Source organism: Melopsittacus undulatus, chromosome 1, assembly GCF_012275295.1.
Source record: "Melopsittacus undulatus isolate bMelUnd1 chromosome 1, bMelUnd1.mat.Z, whole genome shotgun sequence".
Classification (NCBI taxonomy): domain Eukaryota; kingdom Metazoa; phylum Chordata; class Aves; order Psittaciformes; family Psittaculidae; genus Melopsittacus; species Melopsittacus undulatus.
Genome location: NC_047527.1, coordinates 113,899,823 through 113,917,323, shown reverse-complemented (window position 1 = coordinate 113,917,323; position 17,501 = coordinate 113,899,823). Strand labels below are relative to the sequence as shown.

At 36.2% G+C, this 17,501-nt stretch overlaps 1 protein-coding gene across 2 annotated transcripts in view; it reads right to left on the bottom strand.

Moving 5' to 3' along the window:
* MPP7 (MAGUK p55 scaffold protein 7) overlaps positions 1 to 17,501 on the bottom strand; it is a 155,855-nt gene that overhangs the window by 47,518 nt on the left and 90,836 nt on the right. For both annotated transcript variants that reach the window (XM_034061036.1, XM_034061039.1), the window contains 2 exons: positions 15,806 to 15,886; positions 340 to 471 (listed from right to left, as the gene is read on the bottom strand). In XM_034061036.1, the coding sequence (XP_033916927.1) occupies positions 340 to 471; positions 15,806 to 15,886 (213 nt within the window). The remainder of the gene's footprint in view (positions 1 to 339; positions 472 to 15,805; positions 15,887 to 17,501) is intronic.

The window sequence follows — 17,501 nt, the reverse complement described above, 5'->3', positions numbered from 1 at the left end:
CATTTCTTTGGGGATTCATTCTCTCTCATTTTAAAACAAGTTCATGATTTGAATTCAAGATAAAAGATGAATACATTAGTGATATAAATGCTTAGTCTGGCCCACATATATAATGCTAAAACACCATGAATGAACAAATCCTTATTATTCATTTCATATGCTTTACTAATAAAGACTGCAAATGGAATTCAGAAGGGTATTATTGAATGTTATGAACAAACACACGTAATGTCTGTCTGTCCACATTTCAAGTTAATGTCACCTATTCCCATTTATTATCTGAACACTCCACACCCAGTGCACAAACAAAACCTCAAAACAAAAGACAGGAGTACTTACCAATGGTTCCCTGTTTTTGACCAGCCTGATTATTTTAACTGAATCTTCTTCCTCATCAATATCATCAGGCATGGGGGGCAAGACAGGATCATAGTTCTTCTGAGCCACAGTATCATGTACAGAGAGCAATGCCTGGAAACATTAATAGTATATTATTTGACATCTGAAAAGTTTATGAAAAACAAACCAGAGGATATTATTTACTGGTTATTTACAGACTCTACTAGCATGATGCATGTAGATTGACAATCATTCTTATATATGATTTTAACACATGTCAAATTGAGGAAACAACTGTATAAAGTATGTTTTCATATACACAATGTATGCATCTAGTAAATTGTGGATACAAAACACTGTATTCAAACACATAAAAACCGCAAGTGCTTTGCCATTAGCTTGAAATTACAATTATTATGAACAGGAAAAACCCTGTCTCCTAAAGTAACAACATCATTCTTTATATCCTACATAAAAAGTTTCTGCCATACGGTAAGCAGTCTTATGAAACAAATAAGCAAAATAAGCATTTTCCAGTACTTCTGTTCATGAGATGCATGATATAAAGCTGTTGCCCAACCATTCCTTTCAGAGGAGCTAACGTGAATACTGGATCTCTTTCACATAAGCTCCAAATTATTTAAAAAATTTTTAATTTATAGTGGAATTCACGATTGAGATTGAAGAACATAATGCTGAAATGATTTGGTTTAGGCAGGTCTTTATCAACCATGCATTGCATGTCTTGCCTCCCTTCTTTCTCTGCTGCGTCCCCAGCTCATGCAAAGCTCAAACAGATTTTTTCAAAGAAAAGCCTAACAAAACCTGACAAAAAGTTCAGTCTTAAAAATAAAATCATTTATGAGCCTGGTGAAGTAATAAAAATTTTCAAAGTCAAAGGGAGTTAAGAAAGATCATTCCCTTAAGGCTCAAAAAAAAAAAAAAAAAAAACCAAAAAACCCCTCAGCTATAGTCTAAAATTCACAGCTTCTTCTGGATACAGAACTCAAAGTTCTTCTTTATTTTGAAAAGCCTTCATTATTTATAATACCTTTTAAACTGGTAAAAATGTTTAAGTAATGTTTTTATTTTGTAGTGTAAACTAGGCATTGTAGCAGGGATAACAGCAACAGCCATACATATAACTCTATCTACTGCTTTCAGATGCTTCTGTTTCCAAGTAGTTGCTCCTAAATCTCTGAATATTTTATATTTTGGCCTGGTATTTCTTCTCAAAGAGTCATTATAACAAAATTTGCAGTCTGAATAGTAGAAGTAATTTACAAATTTATATCCTTCCTGACAATAGAGCAGTTTGGAAAATGTTGAGATATTTAGGATAAAGCATAACACATCAACATTGTTGCTGACATGGAATATATCATCTCCATGACATTAATAATGAGTCTATTGTAACAATTGCAATAATGATTAAGAAGAAACTCCTTAATAAAGACCAGAACATGGTTACATTTCTCTGATGTCAGTTTACTTTCTACTTAATAAAAGGCAGGTAATATTTGACTGAGTACAAAGATGACCAGAAAACGTATGTTCTTGAAGATAATGCAAATGTTTCAAAAAAGCATGACACTTCCATTACGCTATTCCAAGAATTTTTTCCTGAATGGAGGAGACTGTAATGACAGAAAACAATTTCCAGGCAAAGCCACAATCTATCGTTTCAAAAGCCAAAGGCAAAAAGCATATGGTAATCTTGGGATTCTGAAGGTTAAATTTGAACTTAGGTCTTCAACAAAATAAACACAGGGGATGATGATGCCTGTTTCACGAGAATTTGTATTATTCTACTAATTTCTATGCATATTGAACAATTTGATAAAATCATTTCAACATACTAATTATTACTGGTATTCTTCCCTAGACAGAGTTATGAATTTGTACTATTACCATTAGAAATCACCAGCTTCCTCCCACCAAAGAGTAGTTTTACTTTACATCTGAAAAAAACCTCAGGCTAGCAATTATGGTTTCTCCTAGAAATGTGTATTATGAAGCATTACATACATAAAAGCCATGCAATCACATGCAGTCCCCTAAGATGGATATGAAATAGCAAAGATATACTAAAACAAAAGTAGTGTTTGCTTTTACTTCAGGCTACTTGCAGTTAAGACTTCTAATACTAGTCTTCTTCAATTACGTTTTTCCACATAAAGCTAAGGCACATTCATGAACTGGTTCAATTTAATGAGGTCCTATATTGCTGTTTAAAAACAATCAGGCAGATAAACAGATGAATATAATCTAATGCACCACTTCCAGAGTAAAAGGCAGCAACTTAAAACATGTTCAAAAGAAGCTACCCTGGACAATTAAACTTGTAAAACAGATTCTGTCCACTGCTACACTTAATTATGCCACCAGTGTTAACAAGATACTTCCCTGCTCTGACTGCCAGACCAGGCTCCTGGACACCACAGTGATGCAGCCTAAGTATTATAAACCAATACCAATCAGCGTCTCATTTATGACTCTTTTCTTCACTCACAACTGCAACTTATCAACCTCTTCCCTCCTCCTCCCAAACCCATATTAAATCACGAAGTACTGTATTTTTCAAATAAGATATTTTCCCCTAACTGTTGTACTATATTTCAGTGCAAAGATGAGCATGAAAGAAATTGTCTTTTCTTAGTGTAGCTTCCAGAAGAGCTTCTGTCGTCACAAACTTGTTCATACTGTACACTGAACATGCTACAACTTCTTTCTTGCTTGTCTTCCATCACTGCTTCTTTTAACACCCTACTTTGTCCACTGTAGTCACTCTTGAAATAGCAGCATAAACATTGGGCAATAAATAATCTTCAAAAAAACCCTAAACTTATAAAGCCATTTTGATTTCACTTGGTATGTTCAAATAGGAGCGATTAGAGCCTGTCCTCAAGAAAACTTCTCTATGCTTTGAACACATGAATATCCATATTCACAGAGTAAAAGGACTTTTCTTCAGCAGCTTCTTTGTACCATGCAGTTAATAAAATCTATGCTTAGTCCAAAAAACTGTGTCTCAGACTAGACTTTCATAGAAGAGGTTGGGACCTTTTAAACGCAAACAAATTGCAACTGCCAAGAAATAAAACATGGATCCTATGATAAACAAGATGTACTCAGCATAATTGTGCAGTAAATGCACAAAGCAATGTAAAGCTAGTAATGTTCTCTTTTTGTACGTAAGTGATCAGCTTATTCACTTCCATGATACTAAGTTTTATCTATCACAAGGTACTGGAAGAAGTGCAGATGATTTTTTTGTTTTGTTTTTGTTTTCAAATACACAGCTCTTCAGAATTATGCATGTATGATCCAAGATTTGGGTCATGTATATTTAAGCACCTCTGGAGAAAAAGATTTTATTTCAGCTCTAAGTTCTATGCTTATGATTCACTAATGTAAACATGGTCCATATTTAGAACTTGAAAGAAGGTATGATTCAAACTCCTGCACTACCTAAATATAAATATTGATGTTCAGCTAAATTCTTAGACATGATCTAGCTGGAAATGAAGACTTTCATCAGGCCTCTGAAATGTCTAATAACTAGTGCTATATTTTTCATATTAAAGCTATCACTGATCATTTCACAGTTTATAAATTGGAATTTTACACTATCAACTTACACAAAGAAAATCTGACAGTGGAAACATTCAAAGCTCTTTTTCTTAAAGTGTTCCAAAACTTTAAATGTTTATTTAAATTGAGAATGTTATTAATAAAAACAGTTCTATATTTTGAAAAATGCATATCATTTACCTACACTGACTACATTTTTGCTCCTCTAAAACAATGACAAATTTTATATTATTTCTTCTTCTGTTTATATTTTGAGACCTGTAAGATTACAAGTAAAACCCAATTCATGAACACAACTCATTATGTTTTTTAATTCTATTATTAAAAAATATATATCTCAGCTTCAGCTTTATTTGTCAAAAATATTTTATATTTACTAGTCTAGAAAAACATTTTAGAAAACAGTAAGTGAAATAAAGAAGAGGGACAGAATTGACAAAAAAAACCCAACAAAATGAGACTTTTTCCTTATGTTACTTGGAAAAAAAACAGGCACAGAAAATTAAATAATTCATAGTCAAGATTATCAACATAAAATTTGTAGGGACTTGAACCAACTTTTATGAAAGCCAACAGCTGGAGCAAACTGTGACACTGTCAAACCAGCTGCTGGTTACCTTGCCTATCCTGTAGATTGCTGCCCTGGCAGCAGATTCAGCAAATGGAATAAAATGGTCCATGACTTTGCTGCCCCAGTTACAGCTTGGATCATTAGCATCAGCCACCTTCTCTGGCTGTTCAGCTTGAACTCTGCCAGGTGAGACAGGAACATTTTCTCCCACTTCTTTGCCTTGCTATGGTAACAGTAACTTCCACAGAGGCTGGCACAGAGAAGTTACACTGGAGGAGAAAGTATCTTCATCAGCAGCCACAGCAACATGCCCCTGAAATTGCCTGGCAGAGCTCATCCTCCAGAGAGCTCCAGCCATATTATGTTTTCCTTTGTGATAAGATTACAGAAGAAATACAAAAAGACAAGATGAAAATGTTGTTAGGGAAAATTATTCAAGATTGGAAGGACTGATTTACAAGTAACTTATAGAAAGTCAAAGTCAAACAAGTGAAGTCATCAAGCAAGATACCAAAGAAGGAAACCTGAAAGAGCTGGGAGGAGACTGAACCCACCAAAGGGTAACAATTTAGATAAGAGTGGGAGAAAGAACAACCTTTGTTCTACAAGAAAATTAGTCTTTAAACCTACTATCTTGAGTACATAGACTAGATTTTATATTGATGTACTGATGAATGCCAACCCACTAATTCTACTCTTCAGCAAATAGGTAGTAAAACAGCCATCAGAAAAGGGCGGCACATGGCAGTCTCTTAACCAGCAACACCGCCTGGAAAAGGAATACGTGCTACCCTAATTCTGATGCAAGATAAGGTTTAACAAGGTAACACAAAGGCAGGCAAGAATGAGCATTTCAACTAACAGAAAAGAACAACATGAGATGAATTCTCCAGCTTGGCTAAAGCATAAAGCATAACCTAGAAGCAGAAGCAACAGAAGTACAGGCAGGAGGAACTCAGCAGTGCTGCTCAAGGAACCAAGGGTAGCTGGGCTACCACAGAACTGAACTGTTTTTTGGCAGCAGAAAGAGTGAGTGAGTGCACAAGCTACAGTAACCACTTATCAGGCAGAAAAGCAGTATTATTCTTTCTGGTGGCACAATAATCTAATGACTTTCCTATGGAAATCTGAAATTTTCTATTCTGAACAAAATTCCCAAGTTAAACACATGCAGTACATAATGTTACAGAAATCAGTTAACTCTCAAAGAAATGAACACTTTTTACTTGTACTACTGAAAATAATTTACAATATTCAATAGACACAAGCAAAAAACCTTTGACAGTGATGGTAAAAAATAAGGTCCTTCAAATTTTCTGGCTGCAATCAGGAAACCAGTGGGTGTGCTACTTCATGGGAAAAAAACAAGGGTTAATTTGCTTCTTTCCATCCTTCAGATATTGTATTTTCCCTATATATTCTCTACAAAATCCCTGGAAGTGATATATTACATGAGAAGACAGCAGTTACGTACATACAAAAGAGAAAAAGACATTCCATGCTTCAAACTGTCCCATCTGTACTTAAGACAGAGCTGCCCTCTAGCCCAAGCTTGTTAAACTGGCAACTAAATCCCCTTCTCTTCAATTTGACTCTGATGCTGTTGGGATTACAAAAGTGATTCTAAATATTTAAAACATACTGTACATGTGTGGGTTTGTGTTCTTAATATCTACCATATATTAATGTTCCAGCATAGCAACATCTCAGCTGGATCAATATTCAGTATGTATTACTTTTTCCTCTTTACAATAGCGGACTTTATTCATGACTATATGAATGTCCTTTCACAAAAGGGTAATTACCTTGCCTGAAAATGCAGTTTCTTGATTTCAGATTCACCAGTCTGAACTGATGGGTTTACCTGCAGCTGGTAGCCAGACAGCAACAGCCAGAGAGAAGTGAACTTTCTGCATCTTCAGACTCTCGCTTCCTCTGGCTCATTGTTCGCAGTCCCTAGAGATGCTTCTGAAGTCAAGCTGTTCTCAGTGTTCACAGAAACATGCAGCCCTCCTGTGTCATCTGGTAAAGGTGTTAATATTCTTCTAGATGACAGGCCTATGTTTTTCCTCAGTTGTGGATAATAGCAGAATAAGCTCTGATTTTAAATCAATAGTGCTGAACCTGAACAAAATCTGTTTTATATTCACAACGTGATTCACATAGCTAAAGTGTTCTTGAAGCTTTAAGCCCTATTCAAGTAACTTCCAAGAGCACAAATACATGGTTTTCAGAGTGGAAAATGCCAAGACATGAGCACTCTTCCAGTATCTTGGCAATCCTTGATCAACTCGTCTCGAAGAAGTGGCAGCATCCTGACAATATTAAGTGCCTACAGCAGTAGAATACATCTTTTCTTGGTTGAAAAGCACACAAAGACACCCTTCCCTCCCAAAGGAATCATGTGAAAATATAAACTAAAGGAAAATAAAAGCTGAGGTTGCAGTTGCCCTCCCTGAAAGTGTCTTTTACAAATGACCCAGCCTTTGACAACAGCATGCTGTCTAGAGTCTTAAAAAGAAAACATCTACTGATCAATGAGGTTAAAAGAATCTGGATTCATCAGTGAACTAGAAGGGAGGAGACTGCAGAAAAACTGAATGGAAAGTTCAAGTAGAATATGGTCCAGCAAAGGAAAAGCAACACTGAAGGAAAAAGCAGCATAAAAAGATGACAACTAAAAAAAAGGGGGACTATTTGCTTCGTATTGTGCAGTTTCTCTATTTTTCCTAGCTGAATAGAATTAATACTTAAATGGGATATGATTTTACCCATACTGATTTTTTCCTCCTCCTAAATTACCAGCTTCAGTAATGTTGCTGGCTTTTATGCACTGTTTGTAAATGCTACAGTTACGTGTATGCAATTCAACATTCTTAAACGGGTTAGAGCTAGTTCCTTCATGTGGGAAAGTCTGTATATATAACCAAAGAATTTCTTTGATTTACTTTTCCAATTTTTATTTTCTGCTGCCAACCTGCCTGGCTCCATTTCTGTTTATTATATCTATCACTTTGTTTATTATATGTTGGCTCCCAGCAAGCACTCTCGTATCCATATGTCTAAGAAGATTGACATACAAGTTGTCCATTGGACACTGGGTGAGTTATCACATGAATCGAACCTGAGAGCATTTCCAGAGTAACATGATTGTTGCTTAAATATATTCATGCAGTATTCTTTCATCTCCTTTATATAATTTTATACCTATGTTTACAATATATTGCATAGTTATATGTAAGCTCTGTCAGCTCCTACCATGTTTAGGAGTGAGCCACAACTGCTTTCTGATTTTTGCTGCCTGTCAGATGTGAAAAATCGAGGTTTTCTTGCTGTTTTTAAAAGGTCTATTTTGCTATTACATTTCTGTTTTACTTACTCCATTCCAGCAACATGAACACTCCAAAAATAAAGACAGTAACATATTCTCCCAGCACTCCCCACCCAAAAAAAGTTTTCTATAAAAATCTCCTTTGAATTATGGGTGCAAGCAGAAATGGAAATAGGAAGTCAAAGTCTAAAGCTGAAAAGAGTTGAGAATAAAATCTATTTTTCTTCTAACAAGGTTGCCAAAATGTGTGATGGATGGCTTCCCAAAGTGGCAAATAGTTTAAAGGCAAATAGTTTAAAGGCAGGAAACACTGGGCAGAAGGATCTCATCTGCTTGCCAACACAAGTCTGCCCAGCACAGCCTTGCCTTCCCCAGCTCTCAGTACATCTATAGGCTATCAATCAACCAGTGTTATCAAACCATCAGTGCTGTGGTCCTCGATTATTTTTTAGTCATTTGCATGTATTACTCTGGGAGAAAATAAATATTTCTCTCTCACTGATGATATTTCACAGTCCACAATCCAAAAAAATAAAGCAGGCTCTTGCAGATTCAGAAATTAATGACATCTGATTTTGCAAATGAGGATTAGGTAGGTAGCTTTTCAGTTAACATATGAAGTACAATGTACTCCAGCTCACCATATTAATAAATTGGTTTGTACTGTAAAAATCTCTTAATTTAGGAGCATAACTCCTGTAATCAGTCCTACCAGCAAACCTCAAAGTCCACTGATGAGTAAATGGTTATAAATAATGGTAAATAATGCTTCCTCAACAGATGCTGTAGTTTGTGTTACCATGTGTGCTCATGAGTATTTCATAAAGAGGAGGAGAATAGTCTCTCAGGGACATGAGCAAAATAGAAAGCATTGGTGCATTCGGGAAGACAGGTCTCTAACGGGACAGGGCCAAAAGGTTCTCTAAGTGCCTGGGATACAGTAACAGCCCAAATGTAGCTCAGATGTCAACCAACCTGAAATTTGTATTTGGGTTCTCCCGATGCAAAACCTGAACAATTGTAGGCAAATCCTAACGATTTCCATTGGAAAACATTGACTTTGTAGAAACTGCATATTTCAGCAAAAAGGCCTGATGGAAAATCCTCAGCAAGTCTAATTACAAAGAAAATTTGGAAAGATGACAAAGTTTAGATTAAGATTTTTTTAAATTACATAAGAAATGCTTCATGAAGTTTTCAAAGCAAAACCAGGTTTTCTTTTATATTTTCTCCGAAAGCTTTGTATGTTAATGTTCTTGTAGAAAAATGCCTGCTGTTTCCTGCAGAGTAAATTGTGGCAAATTTTGCCAGTGACTGTAATGCAGATTTACAAGGCTCTGCTGATAAAGGCTTAAAATATTTGTTTGGTTTTGTGTTTTTGTTTTGTACAGAACAAGTAGCACTTTGATTAGAACAGTCTACTGGGTCACTGTGCAAATCTAGTGAGCCTCAGTATTTACATTCCAGTAAATACAAGAAAAACAGAACAGGGCAGAACAAAGGAAAAGGTACACTTCAAGCAAGAAGAAGCACTACTTATATTAAAAAAAAAAAAAAAAAACAAACAAATACAGAAACATATGAAAAGCAAAATGTCGTGGCTTCATTATCTGCAGTCTTAGTTTTGTTTAATTCATAGTCCTATTCTTAAGGAAAGCCAGGGAGGTACTTATTATATGAAAACCTTTACAAATGCAAATTGGTTATGCTTTGTGAAATTGGAAGTCAGGTACACCTCAAATAATTTGCAGGTAAAACAGCAAGCATAAATCCTATTTACAGTTTTCTGGTGTATGCATCTTTGTCATTTGAAAGTAATTTTTAAAAAACTGAAAACAACTTAAAGAATCCTTATTTTCTCTGAACAGCACATTGAAGTTGTCCATGGATAAATTAATCTGAAAACATTTCCAGTCATCCGAGAGTGGTTTTCCCTTCACTCTGCAAGTTACCTTAAAATTACTTCCAAAATTCTATTCATTCTATGGTAATGAAAAAGAAACCAAGAAAAATACTTCAAGTACATCCATCACTTGTTCCCTGTAAGGCTACAGGTACAGTGTCCAAAGTCATCCAAATACTTTACATTCTTGCGTACCATGATGCACTGAAGTTATTCACAGTCCTGCCTTGTGTTCTTGTTTCAGAACCTGGCTTATGTTTCAGACTTGCAGCTGGCAAACCTTTCAGCACACAAAACCAGAAGCTAAATCCCACTGAAACAGGCAGAACTACCATGGCATTCTTAGGTGGTTAAAAAATGCTTAATTTCCTCTGGGTCATAAGAAATAAAAACATCCCTCAGAACAGTACTAGCACAGTGGCATAAGCTTTTAAAATAATTATTTTTCTGTCCATTACAACAATGATCATGAAGGTCATATTTTATATTTATTTATAACACACTGTATTTACCCTAATACAGCTTAAATTCAAATGGTAAATTTTTCATTTCAATATGCAAGGATCAGGAATGTAACTGCGTTATAAACACAAAGCTAAGAGCTAGTTAATTATAATAATAGATCCCAAGCCTGTCTCAAAGTTAGTACAGTTGGGATAACAGTGTTCAATGGACTAAAAGACTCTTCTTGCAGAATTTTTTTTTACAGCCACATCGACAAAATGTTAACTCCTATAGGTAACTGTTTCAGTTTTTCAGATTTCAAATAATTTTGAAAATAAACAACAATTACAAGCTTGTGCTACGGCACTGTCCTAAAAAGAATGCAGCTTTTACCAGCTTGCTAGAAAAGGAACTGAGACCTACTACTCAAGAAAGTTTTTTAGTTAAAGTCAAAAAGAATTTGGAAGCTTTAAAGTCTTTCATGCTTAGTTTGATCATCTATCATATTTACTACATCTCCTTAGTGTCTGTCACTGGGGTTCTACCCTGTGACTGACAGAGCTCTAGTGCCCCTTCTTCCCACTTGCATCCTTACTGACACATAAGACTATTACTAACTTGATTGTGACACGTGCATTAAAAATCCAGAATTAAATTCCCTTTTAGAGATATTTTGTGTTAACATTATAAATCTTCATCTTCCAATTATGTATCCCAATTTATACAACTGCAAAACAATTAAAAAGTATTTTGTCTCTAGGGAATGTAGCTAACTAAAAAAAAAGCATAGTGCTCTCAGACAATAGCAATTCTTCCAGATCCATTAAAAATGCCAAATTGCTCTATAGAGACATCTCTCACAATTGCAATGGTGCCTACCTGATCATAACCTTTACAATTTTCATTATTAGTTCCAAAGTTTGGTACAACTCCCCTCTTCACATGCGCTCACTTTGCTGTCATATAAGTTTCTGACATTTCTCCAAATCATAAACTATTAAAGCTGAGAATACTGATTTCTTTATTCTGTTACTCTTTTTTTTTTTCACAAAAGCACACACATGGGTGTTTTCTCTTTAAACCAGAAAAACAAAAATTTCCTCATGTATACCCCTGTTATATATTCCGCTCATAACATCACATCACAGAAAATAATTAAAACCAATTAAGCCTTCTGTAAAAGAGAAGTTTAGTGTTATGTCAAGCTTCATATGTTGGGTATTTTTACAACATACATTAAGTAACTTCAGTGTTGTCCCTAAACGAGGAAACTAAGGAACATTTCTTCCTTTCTTTTACACATAAAAAATACTTTATTACGTAAGTTCTTCATTGTTTTTCACTCAAACATAAAGTCATAACTTTAAGGTAAATGCAAATCTGTAAATTGTAATTACAATGTAATTGTAAACCTGTAAAAATGTATAACTGAAACCTAAAGCCCAAATCTTGAAAGCAAAAACCATCTCCTAAATACTTCCCTCATAAAATTAGCAAATTATACTTGAAATATGGTTAAAAATAATCTAATCCATGGTTACACCTTAAGAATTATAAAAGTCTTTAAGAATTATTCCAGGAACTGCGGAAAAACTCAGGAGTGGGTGCAGTGATTACTCCCATACAGGTCAGGAATTACCTCGTCTTCAAATACAGCTAATTAGCCTGAATTATACAGAATAAAACCTTCCAAGCAGCAACACAGTCCTCCCTCTATTTCTTGCTCATGTGAAGTTATGACATTCCACACTGCCTGTCACTTATAATGGAGATGATAGCACTACACATAATATCTAATACACAATTAATTCACAGCACCAGCTGCTATGTTGAACAAATGGAAAGGATTAACACAAAATCTCAACATCTGTCAGAAGACAGGCCAGCAGGCTGGGTTTGTACAGCAAGTTCAGTACAGGTGTGCCAAGCTGTTGTCCACTTTGTGAGACCTAAGCTGGAGGGGGGCAGACAGGCCTGCCCCACCGCAACACAGAACCTGTAGGTGAGTGCTGCTGCTACAATACTCAGGAAGCACTGACAGCAGCAGAAGCATGAAATTTTACTTTCAGAAATTTAAAATACGCTTACAGAGAGCTAGGCAAGTGGATCCAAGCCTGCTCTGCCACCACTGTAAATCACACAAGCATGTCCTCATGCAGGTCCAAACACCATTCAGACTAAAGCCAAACAGCACTGCCCAGAGGCTGCCCTGGCCCCACCATGAATTTATTTATCTTTTATGTTTTATACCTTTAAGGTATGTATTTTATTGCAACTTAATAATACAAACCAAATAAAACCCTCATATACCTCACAGCTTTAAGAAACACAAACACAGCAATGTAACTTTTGGTACATCTAGCTCTGGTTATTTACCATTATTGTAAGTTTGACATGTTAAATTTCCATGCTATTTTTGAACAACCACCTCAGCAGAGCTTTTAAACTTGCATACTTACCCCCTGGAAGTGTAAGCATTTATTAACAGTTATCTTCCTCAAGTGATTGCAAACATGCGATCGCACATGTGCGGTTATGACAGAAAAGAGCTGAAGATATACACTGCTGTACTTACGCTTTCTGAATGAGAGATAACAAGGTGCATTTTAAAGAGCTAATTTCAGGTCTGGTTAAAAATCAAATACTGTATTCAACTGGATTTGGGTTCCAAGGTACAGAAATACTGTCCTATTTGTTGATACCTTTAACAAGGTATAGCAAGTTTACATAATGTAAACTGTAAGTTTTTATTCAACATTGAAAATTAAGAACAATAGATGTGGCTGGCCTGCAGCCATGGGACTCTGCAATCATATTTTACATCCAAAAGGAAATGCAATTCTCACAGAGAGATAAACAAATCCACTTGATTTCCCAGAGCTACGTGCTCTGTTCTACTTCCAGAGTTCTGTTTTAATCAGAAAAGATAAACTACAACCATTATTAGCTCATTTAATTATGGTAAAGAATACCACATTTTAGACCAGGGGAAAAAAATAACCAACCCCAGATCCGAGCCACTCAGTGTAACTGGATATTGCATCCAGTTTTTAAAAGACTAGAAATGCCCTTTTTTTTTATTTTCAAACACAAGAACAAAAAAATGCACCTGACAAAACCTTGGAATTACTTTTAGGAAATTTGGAAATCTCAGGTCTGATAAATGTAACTGCCTCAGAGAAATTATTTTCTTCTTTAAAATACTTCTGTATGGATGAAAACCACAAACAACACAAACCTGTTAAAAGTTCAGTCATCAGATGCAAACACTCATATATTCAACAAAACAATTTTATAACACAGAGTGAAAATATAGAAATATGAATTTAATCAGTTGCTGGAAACTTCTCCCAGCCTTTTTTGGCATGTTAACCAAACCTGCAAAGTTACAATCACCTTCCTAGACCAGTCCCCCTACACCACCCCACTTGTGGAAAAAGTGATGCAGTGCAGTGAACTAATCCTAACCATCCTTCACCACGCCATGAACATTAGAGCAGAGCTGTAAAGAAGTTCTCCTGTCAGCTCCAGCTAACGGTGCAGTTAGAAGCCAATCAGGAGGGATAAATTTTCCCCACAGAATAGCATACAGCCAGTTTAAATCAAACCCAAATTAAGCAATATACAAGCTTCTAGATAAAGCCTATGCAACATCACTGGGGAAGATAGATCAGTTATCCAAATAATTTCAGATGTGTGAGAAAGAGTTGCTCTAGACATCATTTTGCCCAAGGAAACAAGAAGGAAAGAAACAAAGAAACCCTCTCCAGCTATCAACATAATAATGAAAGGCTTGAAAAGCTTATGCAATGTCCAGATAAGCTCAGATACAGCTGCACAGACTCCAGGGCTTTTCTGCAGAGGAACTGGAAATACTGAGTTTCAGCAGCCTCCTTCCTTTTCTGCCAGCGAGAGAGCGGGAAAATCAGTAGAAGAATCTCAACTAAACAGCCTCTGCTTTACACACTTACCTGGTCAACCTGTTGGAGTAGGAAACTGTGGTAATTTAGTATCTCTCCCAGGCATGTTTGCCATGTGATGGCAGGTGAAGAAGGTAATGGATAGGCAAAAATATCACACATGCTGCCAGTTCTTTCCCCTAATGCACACAACACCCGTAAGCTATGCAGGGCAGGGAAACGTGTGCTTTGTGCAAGATTAGGCACTCTGGCCATGCAAAGGCCTGCAGCCAGACATCTCGCACAGCAACCAAGAAAGACATTTGCTAAGTTGCTGCAGTTGTTGAATCACATTAACCACACTAAGGGTAAGGCACTTTTCCCTGAATCCCACTAAGATTATCACATTGCATTTAACTGCTTCCAAGAAACAGGGAGAATGACTGAATAAGAAAGTGACCAATGGAGGGAAGGGGAGCAAGGCAGCAAGGGAATGAGAAAGCAAGGAGAGGGCGAGACGCAGTTGGGGCAAATGAACTGTCTTCATACTCAGTCCACTAAAGCTTCAGAAGTATAAAATACACATGGACATTCACTCATGCAATACCTACAGCGAAGCTTAGGATCTCTGCAATTTGATGCACCAAGAGCTCCTCTTGTAATACACCACTGACATTACTCATGCCTTCAGAGAAAAACAGCTTGTCACTTTGCAAACTATGGCATAACCAACTGTGCAAAGATCTTTAAAAAGTAGGTATAATTGATCTTTTTTGTAGCACTCTGCAAATACCATACTGTCTCGGGTTTTGAGATCAGTGATTTACAGGGAATATAGGGAAGCAGCTGTCTTAAAAAGAGCTACTTTCCACTTTACAGTTTTCCTCTAAACTTACCAACTGCCGCATGTAATTACCATTGTGATATGCATCTAGAGCACTAAGGTCTTCCTTCTCTTTAGAGTGGAAAAAAAAAAGTGACAGTGTGCATTAAAAATAATACACAGGGGAGGTTCTGACTGGATATAAGGAAACCATTTTCACTAGAAGGATAATTAGGAATCTGAAGAGGCTGCACAGAGTGTTTGTGGCATGTCTGTTCCCACGCATTTTCAAGATCTGGTGGGAAAAAGCCCTGAGCAACCTGCTCTGAAGTCAGTGTTGACCCTGGTTTGAGCAGCAAGTTGGTTAGACAACCTTCCAAATCTCAGCAATTCAATGGTTCTACAGTCTACTGTCAGATAAAAGGTATGAAGTTCCCTGAAAGTACTGCAGAGAAGCCCAAGAGTTTTGAAGAAAGTTCTCAAAACTACTTTTTTTTAAAAAATAATATCCATCAGGAATTTTGCCTAAAGTATCAGCTTGCTCAACTTACGCATGGTGCAATTAAATCAATGGTATGACGGAAAATCTTTTAGTAAAAGCACATTTATAATAACTTTTTGAAGCAGATGCAAAAAAAAAAGTTAGCAAAAGACAAATATTAAGTATCTACTTTTTAGAACATCCATTGTAGATAAGCGATGTCTTTCCACTGAATTTCTTTCATAAATATCAGTAACAGCATAAGAATTTAAGGGCAACATTCAACGTATTTCTGATTAACATCGTGTCCCTTCTTAAAAGCACGCATATTTATTAAAGCAGATAATTCTCTGCACAGCCCATAGAAGCAGATGCTCATACCCATGATGACAGCACTTTGCAGGTGCAACAAATCCTCACCTTGAGATTGGGTTTCGATAGGAGTTTCAACAGTTCTCTGATGTCACTGTTTGGTGGCTTGCTCTGCAGCTCCTCAGCCAGCTGGGTGGGAGATGGAATAGACACAAAAACCATTAGTAAAGCATTGTTTTGCCCAGTGCATCAGTGACAATCCAGAATCTATCTTATTCAAGATTATTACTTTTCAGTGTGTTCAAATAGAAGCCAGCATGAAGAAAAACACCACCAATAACCACACTTCTTTTTCTGGCCCTCAGTGGACCAGATTTAAGCCAGGCCTTTTGGTTCAGTTTAACACAAGTAATCATTTCTGGCAAGGGTGTAGCCAGATCACATTCTGATTTATAGTGATGGGGGCAAATCCCAGCACTTCATTTAAGTGAATGGTCCTTTGCGTGCAGACAAAGGACTGCTTGTAAAAATGACTGGATCAAACTTTGACGCTGTCTATAAAAACCAGTTTCGAATGAGGTGGTGAAATCCACACTGCTTCCAAAAACCCACAGTAGCTGTGCTGTTTAGGACTGGGATAAGAAAGCAAAGTGCCCCTACAGTGTGAGCAATCTGAACCTTTTATTATGTTTACACATACACTGGAAGGAGCTTGTTAAACGTGAAACAAGTTAACCATAATATAGTTTATAACAGGTCATCAACAATTCAAGCCCCTAAAATGCACAAACTACGTCCTAACAACAAGATCATTAATTTATGTTTGGTTATACTACAGAATTGTGGTTTGGTGAACAATAGAGCAGCAGTCTAACATTTAATCCCACGGCTATTTGGCTTATTTCTTGAGTTTTTCTTATCATGACATTCTCAACTAATTTGGACTCATGAGGCATATTTTACTGCAGGATTTCAGACTCAAACTATTTTTCCAGAAGAAGGAAAAGCTAAAACATATTTCACACACTGAACTTCAATTTAAAATTCTGAAGCTGCATGGCTTATAATCCAAAAAGTGATTTCAGATAATAATTGTCTTTGCATTAAATCAGTATCATAAAAATGTCTCAAAGAAAGTTGGCTACTTGCAGCAAGTAATTTTATTCATCTAGCCTACTTTTAAATTTGTGCTTTCATTTTGTATAAATTTTCAAGATAAATGGATATAAGTATATTTTGCATAATTATATATAATACACAAATCTAGAAGTTTTTTTAACCTTCAAATTAGTACAGGGGTAACAGACCAAAAAAATTCATCACCTACAGTCCTATAGCCTTCTAACTATAACTCATAGATAAAAAGACCCATCCAATACATCTATGCTAATCTTAACAGTATTTGGTCTCAATACAGAAAACAACCTCTGTAGGAAAGGTCAGAATGAAATATTTTAGGCACACAAAGCCAAGTATTGAGATAATCTGACTGCAACCTAGTCTGCATGCTCTATGACAAAACTCTGCAAAGCTGAAAATAATCCATGACAGGAATGACAGCAGGTATATGACACATGTTCCCCTTGGTTCTCTTTTCATTTTTTAGCCTGTACTACTCATCGCTAGAGAATAAAATCTATTAATTTGTATTTCATTGACAAAAGCCAGCAATCATTTGGTAAAAATGACTGCTTCACTATTTCTCTCTCAGATGAATTGTACACAAACATCTATTACCTTCAGCATCACTGGCATTTGCTTTGGTGCTGCAAATGTAATTACAGGTACTTAAGGTTTAGTGCAG